The sequence below is a fragment of the Cicer arietinum genome, chromosome 3 (genome assembly GCF_000331145.2).
Source record: "Cicer arietinum cultivar CDC Frontier isolate Library 1 chromosome 3, Cicar.CDCFrontier_v2.0, whole genome shotgun sequence".
Classification (NCBI taxonomy): Eukaryota; Viridiplantae; Streptophyta; class Magnoliopsida; order Fabales; family Fabaceae; genus Cicer; species Cicer arietinum.
In genome coordinates, this window is record NC_021162.2 from 681,280 (window position 1) to 701,421 (window position 20,142).

A 20,142-nucleotide genomic window follows, 5' to 3' on the forward strand; every position below is an offset into this window, starting at 1 on the left:
GGTACGTAATTATATATTATTTATTTATATCTTTTTTAATTGATATGATTTTAATTTATTAGTTGTGTATAAACAAAATTGCTAAACCAAATTTTTGTTGTTGTAGGGCACATTGGGTTTTATTTGCAATCAATGCGGTCTCAGAAGTTATATACTATTTAGATCCCTTGCATGACAATTACAACAATCACTCCGAAATAAATACTATGTTCGACACGTAAGTAATATTCATTTATTTCTTACATATATATATATAAATAATGTGTTTGTTCATGCTACAATAATCACATTTATTCATTCGATAGTGCCTTACAAGTTTTTCGAGCTCAAAGAGGTGCTGCAGTGTCGAAGCAAAAGTCTAATAACATCACATGGATCCCAATAAAGGTTTAAAATATATGCCTTTACGATTAATGCACAAATATTTTATTGACTTATATGTTTTTATTTTACAGTGCCATCGTCAAACAAACAACATCGACTGTGGGACTACGTATTAGTCTAATAACATCACATGGATCCCAATAAAGGTTTGAAATATATGCCTTTAAATTTTCATTTACAAATATATGCCTTTACGATTAATGCACAAATATTTTATTGACTTATATGTTTTTATTTTACAGTGCCCTCGTCAAACAAACAACATCGACTGTGGGTACTACGTATTGAGATTCATGAAGGAGATTGTTAACAAGAATAAAACTATTATCCCAGAAACGGTACGGTATTTTCATTATATGATTTTCATATATAATTAAATTATCTATATATTTGATACTAACTTAATATAATATGTTCAATTTTTATATTGCAGTACTTTGACAATTCCAGTCCATCATATTCTGATGAAGATCTAATGGAATTAAAGGAAGAATGGTGTCAGTATGTGCTTGAAATGCAAATTATTTGATTTTCTGGGAAATAGCATGCTGCTGGGCAAGGGATCTAAATATTATATGGTAGCTTGTGCATATTCTGTATATTCTGTTAGTTATTATATGTATATGATCATAGGACACAATATATGAACATGCATATGAATATGTAGTTAATTAGGTTGTAAATTAGGTTATATATATGTATCTGAATGTAGTTAATTATGTTGTAAATTACAGAGTTACAGAGTTACATATATGTTAATTAAGTTACAGAGTTCTGTTTTTTGTCTACTGATTGTGTGAATGCTTATTGTATTTGAATATGTTTTGTTGTTGTGTGAACTGATTCTGGATCAAAATAATTTTGGATAAAAAGATAAAAGACAGCGCTTTCTAAAAAAAATGCCATAAAAAGCTAAAAAACGCTTTTTCAAAAATTTAATTTACAACGTTAAAAAAAAAACACATTTTACTGCGCTTTTTTGAAAAAACGCTGTAAAATATGCACCTATAATTCATATGTTGGGTGTTCATTTTACAGCGCTTTTTCTAAAAAGCGCTGTAAAATGCATACCCTTAATTCATATATTTGGTGTGCATTTTACAGCGCTTATTCGAAAAAGCGCTGTAAAATGTGCACCCAATATATTTATTATGGGTATGCATTTTACAGCGCTTTTTCAAATAAGCGCTGTAAAATGCCCATAATTCATATATTTGGTGTGCATTTTACAGCGCTTATTCGAAAAAGCGCTGTAAAATGTGCACCCAATATATTTATTATGGGTATGCATTTTACAGCGCTTTTTCAAATAAGCGCTGTAAAATGCCCATAATTCATATATTTGGTGTGCATTTTACAACGCTTATACGCAAAAGCGCTGTAAAATGTGCACCCAATATATTTATTATGGGTATGCATTTTACGACGCTTTTTCAAATAAGCGCTGTAAAATGTGCAAAACAAGCGCGCATTACATCTACATGTTTTATAGCGCTTTTTTAAAGGCGCTGTTGTATCTTTTACAGCACGAGATTCTACAACGCTTGTTTTTTTGAAAAAGCGCTGTAAAATGTCATTTTTGGCGTAGTGTATATTTACTTCTTATAAGAAGGGCGTAAATATGTCAATAAATTATCTCAAAGTGAAATCCAAACTTCTCTCAAAGAAGTACACCATAACTATAATAGAAATAAGCTACTAAAAATAAGAAGGATTACACATTTCCTATAATCTAGGACAATTTATTTATCAATATATAATTTTCACTACACCTTGACGAAGAAATTTAAGAAATATGATTTTTTATGGGACAAGCTTGAGATGTTGCTGCAATTATTTGCGTCTCTGAAATGCCAACGTTGCACATGTTAACAGAAACTTTTGAGTATAATTTCTTTCCATACGGTGATAAGATACCACAATGATCCTGATAAGTTTTCCACTGCATAAAATAAAGTGGAAACATAGTGATTTACTGTGTAACAAGTATTGCACCAACTACTAAAATTTTCTTTATAAATAATTTTATTAAAGGAAGTGGTAAAATTAATAAATTATATGTTATTTTGCTTACAAGCATTTTAAGACAATCCCAATAATCGACATCATGTAGATCGACTTTATGAACATGATCCATTTTAATAGAGTCTTTCTCTTCTCCAAACAAAAGATCTACTATGAGATTGATGGTATGGTCCTCATGCTTCCTACGAGCAAGTTCATCATCTAATTCTTTTTGTGCTTTTGACTTATCCTCTGAACCATGCGGTGCTTTTTCCAACTACAATATTTAGAAAGAATCATCGACTAAAATAGGGGAATATCATTTACTTTCAAACTACAGTGAAAAATGACTTAAATTTAGATATAAAATACAAAAATAGTTTGCACATTCATCCAATCATATTTCACTAGATATTTTATAAACTAAGATAATAAATTGAAATTATCACGTGATTTGATTGGATAGTGGTGGAAAAAAAAAATACGCTAGTAGTGTATAGAACTTAATCTCATGAGAAAAATAGGGGGGAAAAGGATTGACCATCGCTTAATTTTTTTAGTATTTAGACCTATATATAGTGCATAGACTTAATTTCATGAGAAAAATATTAAATATCATTCAATTTTTTCTAGTATATGAATCTATATAAAGACATGTTTGCAATAAGATAAAAAAAATTGAGAATAACCTCAAGCTTCAAATGAAGTAAAGAAGCATCGTCTTGTTTGACTAATCTTGTCGTATTGAAGTGTTCATAGGAAAATGCAGAGCCATCACTAATCTTGTTGACTAGTCTTGCAGAGCCATCACCAAAATATTTGCCTATAGCATCATTCCATACAGCAGTAGTATCTCCATATTTCATCACATGAGATATGTAACCTGGATCAATATGTTCTACCATCCTTTTTGCAACCTGTACATTATTAAAAGTATTTAATAATGAATCAATATTATTTGAATACTATATTTACACACATGAATGTATTTAGAGAAGGATAAAACTGGATAAATGACTTACATTTAAATATTGACGGTATAGAGTGTGAGTCGACCTCTTACTAGTTTCACTGTTCAATATATCAAACTCAAAATATTTAATATCAAGTTATATATTAAATATTTAATATAAAAATAGACGACTCTTAATATCTCTATCAAACAAAAATTTGTATTGTTATAAGAGTATAATAAAATTTACTAAAAAAATACTATGTACTTGTAGATGAAGAGTATTTGAGTAGTATAATATTTATACATATATTCAAACTCAGAAGCGAAGCTAGAAAAAATACTCAAGGGGAAATGCATGACTCAATAAAAACAAAGTTCTATGTGCATAACATATGCCAAAAAACAACTAAATATTTTCTCAAATAAATTGACATTTGAAAGTAAAAGAATATAAAATATAAAAAAATAGAAATTGAAAGAAAAAAAAAAAACAGGTTTGTTGGATATGAAATTTTCGTCAAGTAAAAATTATTTTTATTAATTCTAAATAGGTGATTTTGTTATTTGACCTTTTCTTTGTTCAAAAAAAATATATTAAAGGAGTGTTTCAATATATATACACATTTAACATTATAATATTTTTTTCTCAAGATTAACCAATATTTTGTTTGAGATATTTATCTTTTGACTAACTGTGTAGAAATAGTAAGTAGTAATAATAATAATAATAATAATAATAATAATAATAATAATAATAATAATAATAATAATAATAATAATAATAATAATAATAATAATAATATTAATAATAATAATAATAATAATAAAAATAATAATAATAATAGTATATTAGGGTTTGGTAATATTAATGATTGAAAACTCGTGTTTCTGAAATTTGAAATTCAAATTGAAAATAGAAATGGATGGAAGAGTAACTAAATGATAATGACTAAAGTATCCCTAATATTGATTATGTATCAAATTCCGAGGAATGAATAGAATTGATTTTTCATAGAATATTTATTTTTTAGATTTTATATTAGCAGGGGCAGATTCCGGTTCAAAAGATAGGAGAGATCAACAATTTTACTTGTTAGATAAAAATATTTTAAAAAAGTAAAATTAAATATTAAATGAGTCTCTAAACAATAATTTATTAGTATTTCATTGAGACAAATTAAATATGTGTAATTTTTTTATAACCACACCTTTAATATTTATTTAAGAGCGGCAAAAAATTTAAATTTGTATTACTTGTAATATTGATATGAAATTTAAGAAATAAAAAAAAGTGGAGAATGAAAAGCTAATAAATTAATAAAGCATTTTTATTATTTAATGAGTGAACAATACCTGTCTTCCATCCAAGAAATACTATATGTATCTCCCAAACAAAATGTAATGCCAGCTGGTGGAGAATATGGTGTTCCAGGACAGTACATAGCATAACTATTCTCATTAACTTTGGAAGCTGTGGTTGCATAGATACCTATATTACCTGGAAGAAGATTTTCGAGCATGCTCCCAGAATGACATGATTCGATGTATATCACCTTTTTCAATAAATTAATTTATTAAATATAATTTTATACTCAATTCTTTCTTAAATTTTTATTTGTATAAGATATAGTATGTAATATTTTACATATATAAAGGAGTAACTGAAATAACTATTTTTTTTATACAAAATATCTAAGGAAACTCACCATCTTTTTGTAGGCTAAAGCAGCATGTTTTTTCTTCAATGCATTTACCAAATCGGCGGCCCATATATCTCCTTTATTTATTAAACCTGATCAAATAAAAATATATGCATTATTACAAAATAAAATAATCTAGCACAACTTGTTTTCATATTTAGTATGATTTTTTTAAAAATAAATAAATAAATAAATCATATATGAGGCAGTTACTAACCGAATACGTGTACAGCACCATGGCCAGACATGTAAATGAAAATGGAATCATGTGAATTTGTATTCAGCACCTTACCAGAGCCTCCAATTGTAGCACTTTTGTTTCCACTAAGCACCGCGAAAAAATTCCTTGGGTTAACATTGTTTCCTGTGTAATCCTAAAAACAAATTCATTGTACAAATTTTAGGGTACAATCAAAAATAAAGTATTAATCGATATTATGAATTTTATGATCAATAATTTTATTTAATTTATATATATATTAAAAGTAAATAAATTAAGAGTAACGAAAATGACATGTTAATTTTGATAGTACAAAAAACATGTTAAATTTTTTTTTGATCTATATTATAAAGAGTCTAACGACAATTCTCACGTACACTGAACACAAAAATAGAACTATTACAAGTTGAAAACCGCATTTCAGTTTATCAAATATCAACTGTTTGTTCATTTTTGAAAAGGAGAAATTGTTAACATAATCTAGACGGTTATTTTTTAAAAATAATTTTATAACATGCATATATAATACTAACATAAATAATTAGTGGATGAAAGTGTAAAATAATTTTAGTCAATGCACCTCTATTATATACTCATTAAAAAGAATAAATTAGTATAAAGAAGTTGAGATACATAGGTACCTTAGGAACACCTCGATAAACATTTGGCCCATTTGGCCTATTCATTATAACGCCACGCTTTGGGTTTTTAGGGTGGTAGGCAATATCATCAAACATCATAACAATGATATTTTCATCTTTAAGACCACCACTTTTTAATACTTGGTATGCATGACATACATTAGCTTGGTGCCTATAATTCTCAAAACCGTTACTACCAGCAACTAAAAAAGCCCATTTCGTTCCTAATGGTACGCGATCTTCTACAAATTGTGACACTTGATCTTTTATAGATCTCACACCCTTTGATTTTCTCACCATTACACTCATCCACACTATCACTATTAGTGTGACCCAATAACTCATACTTCCTTTCATTTTTTTATTAATGAAAAAATTTGAAAAGTTACGCTTGAAATATGTTTTACTTTAACAATAAGAGGATATATATATATACACTAATTTGAATACCATAAATTTGTAAAGATTACTGTTACTCAATATATTTTTAATTCATGAGTTTCCAATTGAATTTTCAGAACCTGGTATACTATTTAATACGGTATCAGTCAAATATAGTACTAGTATTATTTTATTTTTTCCAACTTAAGCTCAATTAGTATTTTGACTATTTTGACTATTTTCTAATTTTTGAATACTTAAAAATCATCATTGTTATTATCTTAATAAAGTTGGGTCAAATGGTTTTAATGGAAAAGTGAGAGATTTCATTTATTTGTATTTAGCTATCATATTTTTTGGTGTTATTATTAATTAATATCGTCAGCCTAGTCAAAGCTAACTAAAATATGGTAGATGCTACCTTATTTTTAAAGTTTAATCACCCTTTTAATGTCGACATAGCTCACGCTACATTTTCTGATTTCTAAAATTTAATTTTTTTTTTGTAACAATTTTGTATGTTTATTTTTTCAATCCTTTACTCCTTTTTATTCAACTATTTTTTTTTTTGTGATTTCTATGATTTTTTATGTTTTCAAACGTGTTATTCAACTATTGATGATTTATATATTTTTATTTTTATATAAGTAAAGTAAAATTATGTTTTACACAAAATAAAAAAAGTAAAACAAATTATAAGTACTACCAATATTTTGACTAATTATTTTTTTTATTTGTCTATGTGCGTATTATGATAGTATCTATTTAATTAACTAAATTAAAAGTTTTGATGCATTTATCTATTCAATTTTGACTCAAATAACTAAAATCAAAAGAAAAAAACTTTATTGAAAACTTTATTTATCTACTGCAGGACCGTCTAGGCGGGTCGAGGCAGAGCTTCCACTTCTGGTGAATAATCTCCTACTGACTGTTACTGAGGTAGTGAGTTATTATGAAATTCCAGTGTCGCCGAAGCCACCTATCTTGTGGGTGGACCTGACTTCTAAGGAAATTGATCCCTTTAAGGCTGATGAGGTGGAGGAAGTTACTTCGAAGAGAGATATTGCATCAGAAAAAACTTGTGCAGTGTGTGGAGGTCACCTTTGTGACTCTTAAACAATTAAATAATCTTATGTCGTGCATTTGGGTACATATGGCAAATGCATCAATTGGACGTAAATAATGTATTTTGTATAGGAGACATTTAAGAACATGTATACATGTCACAACCTCTAGACATTAAGGACTTGAAACATCATCATTATGTCTGCAAAGTACATAAGGATACCATACTTAAAAGTATACTTATACTTTATATTTACTTTCACAATAGTTACTCAAGTACACAAGAGGATCAACATCATATAGGAATAAAGTTTTATCATAACATACTCCCCTCAACTAGTTTATAGGGTGTACTCAAGCACTTAGGTATGATGTATTACTCACTGAAGGTAAAAAAATATCAATTATAAGGAAGGGGGGTTTGAATTATAATTGCCCCTTTTAAAAATTCTGTTTTAAAAATAAGATCACAATCCAAGATTGATCTTGACAGTGATGAAGATCGATCTTGGTTTTGTTGAAGATCAATCTTGGTTTGCTTTAAAAACAGTAAAATCAATTTTATCAAAATATGATTTGATTGTAACACATAAAATAAATAGAGATAGAGATAGAGAGATCACACAAGAATATATCCTGGTTCACCCAATCCGGGTTACGTCCAGTCCTCACAACCGTGAGATTTTTCACTAAGTGTTCAAACCAAGATCGTTCTTGGTTTTCATGGATCAATCTTGATCTTTACACAATTCCTACCTTTCTACCTAGAAAGGATTTCTTCAATTCTACCTTACTGTTTTGGAAAGGCTTTAACAAGTTACCTTTCAAAACATGAAAGGATTTTTACAATTTACTCAAGATTTGACAAAACAACCTTGAGTTACAAAGTGATGGATTTGAGACTACTTAGAATCTTGATATTTACTCAACTCTTGTTTGAGAAATATATTCTGTAAATAGACCTCAGTTGTAAATGATTACAACACAAAGATTAAAACAAAACAACAAACTATAAGAAAGATTTTGAGACACTTGAGTATGATCGAAAATATTGATCTTTTGCTTGGTGCTAGTTGTTGTTTACATGGCTTGTTCCTTCGTGATGAGTTTGTAATGTGTCCCATACTTCTTTAGCAGTTTTGCATTCATCAACTCTTTCGCATTCTTCTCTGCTCAAAGCGCACGATAAGAATAAATGAGCTTTAGAGTTTAGGAGTACCTTAGATTTTTCTTCTGTTGTCCAATCTGCTTCTTTCTTTTCAGCAGAGGTTGAATCATTTTGGTCGACTCTTGGTACGAAATCTCCATCTGTAATGATGCGCCACATTCCTGTATCTTGAGATTTCAGAAACAACTGCATTTTTCTTTTCCAGAAATAGTAGTCTATGCCACCAAAGTAAGGTGGTCTATATGATGACCCTCCTTCAGCAATGTACATATCTTTTGACATTTTTCTAGATCTTTTCTCTAACACTTGTTAGGTGTTGAACTTTTGAGACCGAGCTCTGATGCCAATTGAAGGTAAAAAAAATAAGATCTCAATCCAAGATTGATCTTGGCAGTGATGAAGATCGATCTTGGTTTTGTTGAAACAACAATATCAATTTTATCAATATAAAATATGATTGTAAAGCATAAAATAAATAGAGATAGAGATAGAAAGAGAGATCACACAAGGATATATCCTGGTTCACCCAACCCGGGTTACGTCCAGTCCTCACAACCGTGAGATTTTTCACTAAATGTTCAAACCAAGATCGTTCTTGGTTTTCATGGATCAATCTTGATCTTTACACAATTCCTACCCTTCTACCTAGAAAGGATTTCTTCAGTTCTACCTTACTGTTTTGGAAAGGCTTTAACAAGTTACCTTTCAAAACATGAAAGGATTTTTACAATTTACTCAAGATTTGACAAAACAACCTTGAGTTACAAAGTGATGGATTTGAGACTATTTAGAATCTTGATATTTACTCAACTCTTGTTTGAGAAATATATTCTGTAAATAGACCTCAGTTGTAAATGATTACAACACAAAGATTAAAACAAAACAACAAACTATAAGAAAGATTTTGAGACACTTGAGTATGATTGAAAATATTGATCTTTTGCTTGGTGCTGATTGTTGTGTTTTGTTCTTCAACTTGCAGCTGCATTTATAGACTCCAAGAAGGCTTATGACAGCTCATGTGACTGTTGGAAAGGGACCAGCTGTCATAAAAGAGTTGTTGGATAAATTCTGCCAAAAGCAAGATTGATGAGCTGCATCAGAAGATCGATCCAAGATTGATCTTCTGGTTTGTGATGAACTAGCCTTGTACTTCTGTGATTTGTGTCAGTATGTCAGCCTTGAGTACATGCTTTTCTGTTACGTGTGCAGGCTTTAGAATAGTTCAAATCAGTAGTGTACTTTGCTACTTGTAGTCTTGTACTTGCATTTGCTTTTCAAGAAGAATGATCTTTGTAATATGCCTTTATTGAAGCATGCCTTTGATTCTTCTAATTCTGGAACAAATGTGACTTGGATTGATCTTTTGTTGATTCTATATGAGAGTATAGGATGAATATTGTTTCCAGGATTGATCTTTGTTTTCCAGAACTGCTTCAAGATCAATCTGCGTTTTCCAGAACTGCTTCAAGATCAATCTGCGTTTTCTGAGATTGCTTTCTTTGATTCCTATCTTGTTTTAACACACTCAAAAACACGTGTTAAATATCAAAACACTTAGAATCATAATTAGAATTCTTAATTAACTTTTTGTTTGTTTTCATCAAAACATTAAATTGAGATTTTGTCTCAACAATCTCCCCCTTTTTGATGATGACAAACATGTTAATTTAGATTTTAATTTTGATTCTAATTTTAATCATAGAGAGCTTTAAAAGCTCCCCCTCAGAATATGCTTCAGATTTTTGAACCAACATAAAATCTAAAATAATTCTCCCCCTTTGTCAACACAAAAAGGTTTGGATTTTACAAAGGAAATGTATACTACACATTGAAAACAATGAGTAGACTTCCAGTTTTAAGATGAAAACTCCCCCTGAATTTTAAAGAATTAATATCCCCCTTTTTTAAAAAAAAAAATCAGAATACAAGGAAAATGCCATTTATGCTCTTTGTCATCTTTTACAAGAGACAACATTTTAATTTTGAACATGATAATAAGCGCATACATGGAAACGAAATAAGATGATACATGTACCATTGATTTGCTAATGTTTCCAAGGGTTATAGATACTCCAAATTTTTGTAATGAGATGAGGCGTCATACTTTTTCATTCATGTGTATTGAGAATGCCTTGGTCATGTATCAATGTTCTTTCTTGATTGTTGGATGATGTTCCTACATCACAAGTTTGTAATGATTTTGGTACCCATATTTGTTTGGGTCCTTGGGAGTTAGCCTTGAAATCTGGTTTCATATTGTTAAATGATTTCTCAGAATGATCAATCTTAGACTGAGAAGAATCTCTTTTTGAAACTGGTTTAAAAAACTGGGCATTAGTTGTTTCTGATAAGCCTCCAGATCGATCTGGAGATCGTTCTTGCTTTTTCAGTTTTTCAGAAAAATCTGTTTTTACTGTCAAATGTTCTTCCCTTTTGAAGATTCTCCTATTCTTGTTTTTGTTATCCCTTTTTTTAAAGTAACATGCAAATTCTAAATGTCCAATTTTGTCACAATATGAGCATTTGATTTTGCATTTTCCTTCTTTCTGTTCAGGAATAAAAAAAGTTTCATACATTTTGGTTTTTTGAGTTTTGTCAAAACCAAGCCCAGCTTTATCAAATATCCCTACTTGGGATCCCATGATTTTCTGAAATGTCTCAGTAGCATAAATAAAATTTTTCAAATCATTCTTAAGAGTTTCAACTTCAGCCTTGAGAAGATCATTCTTTGTTTGAAATGAAGATTGATCTTGGCTTGCTGTTTTTTCAATTTTCAGATTTATAAGTTGGGACTCCTTCAGATTTTGAATGATTTCTTTAAGTTTATCATTCATAACTTGAATTTTCTCTTTCTCTTCTTTTTCTTTGTGAAATCTTTCTTTAAAAGAACTACATTTTTGAATGAGAAAGTTTGAATCATTTAATAAATTATCAAATTCGATTTCCATTTGTTTGCATATAAGACATGGTTCAGAATTTACCTCTGTTTCTTCAATATATGCCATTAAACACAGATTGGCTTCTTCAGGTTCATCTGTTTCTGATTCATCAGATTCATCCCAGGTTGCCATCATTGACTTCTTTTTGAAAGGAAATTTCTTTGGCACCTTTTTGTTTAATGGACATTCAGTTTTGTAATGTCCTTGTTTGTTGCAGCCAAAACAAATGATTTTGCTTTTATCTATTTCAGTTTTGAATTCCTTTTTATCTAGAAATCCCTTTTTGATTTGATCCCTTCTTATCAACATTCTTTGTATCTTTCTTGTAAGACGAACTATCTCTTTATCAACATCTTCTTGTTCGATTTCTTCTGAGTCCTCATCTGTTTGTACTGGTGTACTTTCTTGAGATGCTTTCAAAGCTATTGTTTTGACCTTTTTGATTGGTTTGTCTTCTTGTAGCAGCACTTCATGTGCTCGTAATGTTCCAATTAGTTCCTCCAGTCCGAGTACGTCAAGATTCTTGGCCTGACTTATGGCTGTCACCATTGGTCTCCATATTATTGGAAGACATCTCATGATCTTTCTGACTCTGTCTTGTACTGAGTATGCTTTCCCTAAAGAGCGCATTTCATTTACAATGGTTGTGAATCTTGAGTACATCTCATCAATGGTTTCTCCTTCATTCATTTCAAAGAGTTCAAACTTTCTTATGCCTATATCAATCCTTGTTTCTTTTACATGGCTTGTTCCTTCGTGATGAGTTTGTAATGTGTCCCATACTTCTTTAGCAGTTTTGCATTCATCAACTCTTTCGCATTCTTCTCTGCTCAAAGCGCACGATAAGAATAAATGAGCTTTAGAGTTTAGGAGTACCTTAGATTTTTCTTCTGTTGTCCAATCTGCTTCTTTCTTTTCAGCAGAGGTTGAATCATTTTGGTCGACTCTTGGTACGAAATCTCCATCTGTAATGATGCGCCACATTCCTGTATCTTGAGATTTCAGAAACAACTGCATTTTTCTTTTCCAGAAATAGTAGTCTATGCCACCAAAGTAAGGTGGTCTATATGATGACCCTCCTTCAGCAATGTACATATCTTTTGACATTTTTCTAGATCTTTTCTCTAACACTTGTTAGGTGTTGAACTTTTGAGACCGAGCTCTGATGCCAATTGAAGGTAAAAAAAATAAGATCTCAATCCAAGATTGATCTTGGCAGTGATGAAGATCGATCTTGGTTTTGTTGAAACAACAATATCAATTTTATCAATATAAAATATGATTGTAAAGCATAAAATAAATAGAGATAGAGATAGAAAGAGAGATCACACAAGGATATATCCTGGTTCACCCAACCCGGGTTACGTCCAGTCCTCACAACCGTGAGATTTTTCACTAAATGTTCAAACCAAGATCGTTCTTGGTTTTCATGGATCAATCTTGATCTTTACACAATTCCTACCCTTCTACCTAGAAAGGATTTCTTCAATTCTACCTTACTGTTTTGGAAAGGCTTTAACAAGTTACCTTTCAAAACATGAAAGGATTTTTACAATTTACTCAAGATTTGACAAAACAACCTTGAGTTACAAAGTGATGGATTTGAGACTATTTAGAATCTTGATATTTACTCAACTCTTGTTTGAGAAATATATTCTGTAAATAGACCTCAGTTGTAAATGATTACAACACAAAGATTAAAACAAAACAACAAACTATAAGAAAGATTTTGAGACACTTGAGTATGATTGAAAATATTGATCTTTTGCTTGGTGTTGATTGTTGTGTTTTGTTCTTCAACTTGCAGCTGCATTTATAGACTCCAAGAAGGCTTATGACAGCTCATGTGACTGTTGGAAAGGGACCAGCTGTCATAAAAGAGTTGTTGGATAAATTCTGCCAAAAGCAAGATTGATGAGCTGCATCAGAAGATCGATCCAAGATTGATCTTCTGGTTTGTGATGAACTGGCCTTGAACTCTGTGATTTGTGTCAGTATGTCAGCCTTGAGTACATGCTTTTCTGTTATGTGTGCAGGCTTTAGGATAGTTCAAATCAGTAGTGTACTTTGCTACTTGTAGTCTTGTACTTGCATTTGCTTTTCAAGAGGAATGATCTTTGTGATATGCCTTTATTGAAGCATGCCTTTGATTCTTCAAATTCTGGAATATATATGACTTGGATGGATCTTTTGTTGATTATATGAGAGTATAGGATGAATATTGTTTCCAGGATTGATCTTTTTCAAGGGAACAAATTATCCTTGTTTCTGCCATAAACGAAGATCGTTCTTCGTTTTTCATCAATAAGTCAAGATCGATCTTCGTTTTCCAGAACTGCTTCAAGATCAATCTGCGTTTTCCAGAACTGCTTGAAGATCAATCTGCGTTTTCCAGAACTGCTTCAAGATCAATCTGCGTTTTCCAGAACTGCTTTCTTTGATCTGATTTGTGATGTTTGATACCTATCTTGTTTTAACATACTCAAAAACACATGTTAAATATCAAAACACTTAGAATCATAATTAGAATTCTTAATTAACTTTTTGTTTGTTTTCATCAAAACATTAAATTGAGATTTTGTCTCAACACTCACCTCAATTGCGGACAAGGAGCCACTGAGACTTAGGCTTAAGCCGGCAATAGTCGAAGTAGTCAATATATTTTTCGTTATAGAGTTGTTATTTTGAAACTTATCGTTTCATGATCAAATTAATATCAAACAATGGTTCATAAAGTATACAAATCATTATTATGTAAGACAAAAACTTTAACAATTGATAAATTAATATAATCTAATCAATGACGGAGCTTGATTAAAAAGTTTGAGGTGACCAACATAAAATTTTCTTTTCACTCTTAATTTTCCTTTCACTCTTCATCTTTTTCACTCTCACAAATTTTCGTTTTGAATAAAGAATTAATTCTTTTACTTTTCTTTATTCTCACAAACTTCTCTAAATCAATCAATTTAAGAAACATAAAACGTATTTTCAATGAAAGAATCAAACACTTTATATGGACAAAAAATCAAACATGCAACAAAAAGAACTCCAAACAAAAATCAACACTAACATCTAATTTGAAACAAACAAAAACTTCAAACAAACAAAACTCCAAAACAAAACTCCAAATCAAACAAAACTCCAAAACAATCAATTCGTTTACACTTCTTCATTCTCAAAAACTTATCTAAATCAACCAATTTAGGAAACATAAAACATATTTTCAGTGAAAATTAAACATCTAATTTGCAACAACAAAACTCAAACACTTTATATGGACATAAAATCAAAAACCTTATATGCAACACAAAAACTCCAAACTAAAATCAGCACTAACATCTAATTGAAACTCCAAATCAAAACTCCAAATCAAAACTCCAAACTTCATATCAAAGCTCCTAACATAGCACTAACAAAACTCCAAATCAGCACTAAAAAAACTCCAAATCAGCACTAACAAAACTCCAAACATCAATTATGATGATAACCGAAAATATGAAATTGAAATTTGAATCTTTTAGTTTTGACGATTGACGAATGGCCAAAGCAGAGGCGATTAGAGGTGGCGAGAAGATGAGCGAGGCCATCTGGAGACTAAAGGCAAAGGCGGTCGCGATGAGCAGAGGAGCGACGCGATTTGGAGGCAGAGGCGATAAGCAGATGAGCTACGAACGACGGAGACAGATCGTAAGTTCAACGTTCATGAATCTAGAAGCGGATCGAAAGTTTGACGTTCGTGAGTCACAAGTTTGGGGTGGTCGCAGCCACCCCTATCCCTACAAAGCTCCGCCTCTGAATCTAATAAATGAGTAACTAAGTTAAAATATATTACACAATCTCGTTTTTGTGCATCTTATATTTTTGTATTATAAACCACAACCTTATTGACATACTTTATAAAAGCTAAATTGCATCACAATATATTATTTATATGAAACAAGTAGGAATGATGACGCACATGTGTTACATCTAAAATTTCTACATAAGTTCCTATAAGACTCTGCATTTTTTTATTAAGCTTTAAGAGCGTACTCTAGTTAATACAACTTTTATTCAATAAACCGGAATAGATATCTATAAACAATTGGTAGTAGCGCTCTAAAATATTGAGATGTTGAGTCTAATAGTTTAACTCTCGTGGACTTTTATGGAATCGTAGAATTTAGAATCTAGTTGTATAAGTAGAATAAATGGGTTATAAATCTCGAAGGAATGTGAGTACTAGTTTATTGTATGAATTCAAAAAAAACACTATTATTTATCATACTTAGAATATAATTTACTAGAGTATAAGAATATGCACGATGAATACTTCAAGTCCAGATGTCCATTAAGGAAATTTATGCAATACTCTTAACAATTCAAGTTAGCCTGCAATCCTAACTTAATCAATGTATGTGCACTAAAAAAAAAAAATTATTGTCACACTTAGATTTTGTGATATTTTTTTATCTGTAACTAAAGCTACTTTTAGCTACAGTTTGAGTGTCATTGTTTCTAAAAATTTTATGTTGTTTTATAAAAAAAAAAAAATGCCATGAATATGCAACTACACATTTGAACCGGAGAAAACCCTAAATTAATTCCACTAACAATGATAAACCTTTTATTTTTCTTTGCATTTCTCAAACTCTTTTCTCTCTACTATCTTCATCGAACCCTAATCCTCCAAATATCCTAAATTTAATTATGAACAACCCTAAGTAAGTTATATTCTCTTTCTAAATCATTTGAGTAGTAAGTTCTATTCTCTCTACTATCTTCACTTCGCAATTTACAGTTATAGTATGTAAGTTCTATTCTCTTTCTAAATCATTTAAGTTTGTGATTTCAATTTTTATTTTGGTATTCTTGCTTGTTAAGTGTCGATTTTTTTTTTTAATTTATGTTTGAGCTATAATCTTGCAAGACATTGAATCCAATGGCGCATTCATGGTTTGAGCTATAATCCACTATTTTTTCCGCCATTCCATACCTGTGTAATTCAATTCATTTATATTTCTATTTCTTCTTCTTCTTCTTCTTCTTTTTGCTTAATCCAAGCTCGGGGATATTCTCGCCCTACTCTACATCAATGGCGGTTAGGGTTTCGAGTTCATCCCCCAAAGCTTGACTCCCTCCCTCATTCTACATGTGCCTAAAACCTTAAATTGAACTCCAACTTCGAAGATTCAATATCTCATATTTGCTTTTTGCTTTTAAATTTTTAGTTGCTATTATGGGCGCACCCTCTAACAGCCCGTTTTTATTTTTCAAACAAAAATCAAATTTCAGAAATAAAGAAGCAATACTTTTGGATAAAATATTTAAGTCGTAACATAACGACAAAAGTCAACAAATATCTACAAGCAGCGAAAATAGTTTTTGAAACAAAAATCCAAAGTATTTAAACAACAAAATACATCGGGGCTATGAGATCTATCAGACATAGCTCATACCCCATGGGTATTCTCGGCAGACACCTATACAAAAGCACTGCCCCAAGAATTTTAACTCCCCCACGTCACATCAAAGAGTGGTACATGGACCTATCAAAACAAAAGTCAAGCTGACAATATAAGGTATAGGAACATTCTTTCAAAATAAAGTAACTACAACCGTAAAAGAAAGACATCTAGCCCATATACAACCATCTAATCTGATCATGCTACAAAAACTATACAACCCAGATGATCTCCACGTGCCCCGCAAGATCCTTCTGACACAACATCTGTTAGGTATGAATAACTACCTTCCCATCTCCAGGGTACTAACCGATACGATGATCCTGGTTCTCATCTGAGGACAAAGCCCAGATTTTCAAAATAATTGTAAATGCTCACCAACCGAAATTAACAAATATCACATAGCATTTAAATTTCAAATGCACAAAATAACCTTTCAACTTAGCATACTCCTTGAAAGGGTTTTCATATGCCAAACATGCACTGTCGTATTCGAATACATTGCTAATTCATAAGTCAGTAGCAAAATCAGCACAATTGTATTCGACTATAACATCCTTGTAGCCGAATACAAGTGCGAAACCAGTGAAAAATCCTTCACAACTGTATTCGACTACCACATGGCGTAGCCGAATAAAGTGCTAAGTCAGTAGCAAAACTCACTTAAATGTATTCGAATACAAGCACCCCGTATTCGAATACAACTGCAAAATAATGGAGATTTCAGTTTCGAAAAGGTTTCGCAATCAATCAACACTTACACACAGATCCAAACAATCACACTTACCAATTACAACACAATCACAAACAACAATTGGGTATGTATATACAATCATCACAATATATCAAACATGACTCACGTGCCAAACACCCTAATGCATTGCGTATATGCCAAAATGCATGATTCCAAAATTCCAACCAAAAACCCTCCTTAAAAGGGCGTAAATCATAATTGTACCGCCTGTCACTAGGGGTGGGAATAGGCCAGGCCAGACCAGGCTTTGAAAGGCTTGAGCCTGGCCTACAATTTATTTTTTAGGCCTAAACCTGGCCTACGGCCTATCATATGCTTTTTTTTCCGGTCTGGCCTAGCCTTTTTAAAAGTCTAGCCTGGCCTGGAAGCCTATTTAAAAGCCTATTTAAAATAATTTTAAAAAAATATGAAACAAACATCATTTAAACCCTAAAAAATAATTTATTGTTTCAAATAATAGTTTTTTTTTTTTATTTTCTGAAATAAACACACTCATTATTACCTTTTAAACAAATATGGAAGACTACTGAGTGATTGACTAATTGAATAGCTACCAAATATGAAATGACTACCAAATATGGAATGCTACTGAATATGAAACAACTACTGAATATGGAATGCTTACTGAGTAATTGCTTAATTGATAGAATTTAAAATAGGAAATAATATTATTAATATAATAATAAATAATATTAATAAATAATAAAATATATATAGGCCGGTCTGTCAGGCCTAATAGTCTTTTTTATATGTCTGAGCCTGACCTATTTAAATAAATAGGCTTTAAAAATGGCTTAAGCCTAGTCTTTTTATTAAATAGGCCAGGTCAGGCCATAAGTAGGCCAGGCCATAAGTAGGCCAGGCCATAGGCCCCTAACGGACGGCCTAGCTTAAGCCTAGTCTCCTAAAGTATTGTGATAAAGACAATGATAGCAATGTTTTTAATCCAATAAACAATGATAACAATGTTTTTAATGCCATCCCAACCCAAATAAACCAAACACAAAAATAAAATAAAGAGACATTTTACAGCGCTTATTTGAAAAAGCGCTGTAAAAGATCCTTTTAAAAATAAAATAATGAGACATTTTATAGCGCTTATTTGAAAAAGCGTTGTAAAAGGCTTTAAAAATAACATTCATCAGACACCTAACAAGACCTTATCTAACAGGATTTTCTTCAAACACCTTGTACGCATCATGGGAATCCCCAAAAACACATTGTTAACAAAAACATCAGACTCAAATCTATTTTTCGCAACATGGCAATGAACCTGAAGACCAAGTTTCGAACCACTTATCGACGAATTAGCACACGATTTAAGAAGGAAAGGGAATGTAAAGAGAGAAAAAGGTGTTGAGGTGGAGATTGAATTGTGAGAGAGTAAGCTTTGATGTTTGTGAAGAAGATGCATAAAATGAGAAGAGTTTGGTGAAGAGGAAGAGAAGCGCTGTAATAAAACAATGAGACCTTTTACAGCGCTTATTTAAAAAAACGCTGTAACAGACTTTAAAAAAAAAAACATTCATATACCATAATATAACAAGGAGGTCTTTTACATCGCTTTTTCAAATAAACGCTGTAAAAGAGCCTTTTAAAATTAACATAATGAGACCTTTTACAACACTTATTTGAAAAAGCGCTGTAAAAGGCTTTAAAAAAACATTCATATAACATAATAAAATACGAAGGTCTTTTACAACGCTTATTGGTAGAAGCGTTGTAAAAGAGCCTTTTAAAAATTTAAATAAAGACGCCTTTTAGAGCGCTTTTCAAACAAGCGCTGTAAAAGGCTTATAAAAAAGCGATGTAAAAGGGTTACGTATATATAACAATAACCGCTTCAGTTTCCTCTTCATTACGTAAACTTCACTATCATCTCAACCTTCATCGTTCTTCTCTTCTTTTGCAAACTCTATCTTCCCGTCCATTACGAACTTTATTTCCACGATCATCTCCTTCATTTCGAACCTTATGTCCATCCAAGATCATCTCTCCCATTGCACACAATATATTTTCATTGAAATACGTAACCCTCATTACGTATTTCTTCAAACTGTATTTCTATGAACCATATTTCTGTGAACTTTCTGCAAACCCTCTTTTCTTCGCATTTCTTCTTTCTTCGAACCCTCATTATTCAGGTATTGATGTTATTAATTTTTTGTAATCATTAAAATGCATGTTGAGCTTGTTTAAGATATACTGATATGTACTTAGAATAATGCATGATGCATGTTGAGCTTGTTGATGTTATACTAAACTGCATGTTGAACTTGTTGTAGTTAAAGGGATACAAACAAAGATTTAGAATGTCAAAATGAAGAAGTTGGCACCTCTAAGACTTATGAAAATGAAGTCAAACGTGGTGCAACTATCTTGCAAAAAGTCATTAAAGCAAGGAGTAATGGCATCAAGTTTGAGGTTATACTATACTATACTATACTCTGTTTGCTGTGTATTTTTTATCTTTTTTTA

General features: G+C 31.0%; 1 protein-coding gene across 1 annotated transcript; it reads right to left on the bottom strand.

The window, feature by feature from the left end:
• Nucleotides 1-2,170: 2,170 nt before the first annotated feature.
• Nucleotides 2,171-6,275, bottom strand: LOC101489581 (vacuolar-processing enzyme-like). The gene is made up of 8 exons (XM_027333106.2): nt 5,905-6,275; nt 5,261-5,417; nt 5,050-5,135; nt 4,697-4,896; nt 3,411-3,459; nt 3,078-3,305; nt 2,459-2,665; nt 2,171-2,326 (listed from the first exon to the last, which is right to left on the bottom strand). The coding sequence occupies exons 1-8, from the start codon at nt 6,259-6,261 to the stop codon at nt 2,171-2,173; spliced, it is 1,440 nt and encodes a 479-aa protein (XP_027188907.1). The 5' UTR covers nt 6,262-6,275.
• Between the last annotated feature and the right edge of the window lie 13,867 nt (nt 6,276-20,142).

Coding starts and splice junctions, on each gene's coding strand:
- LOC101489581 (XM_027333106.2), bottom strand. CDS start 6,261: ATGAAAGGAAGTATGAGTTATTGGGTCACACTAATAGTGATAGTGTGG. Junction 5,136..5,260: donor TGGTGCTGTACACGTATTCG/GTTAGTAACTGC, acceptor TTATTTGATCAG/GTTTAATAAATAAAGGAGAT. Junction 3,460..4,696: donor ATTTCTTGGATGGAAGACAG/GTATTGTTCACT, acceptor TATATTGAACAG/TGAAACTAGTAAGAGGTCGA.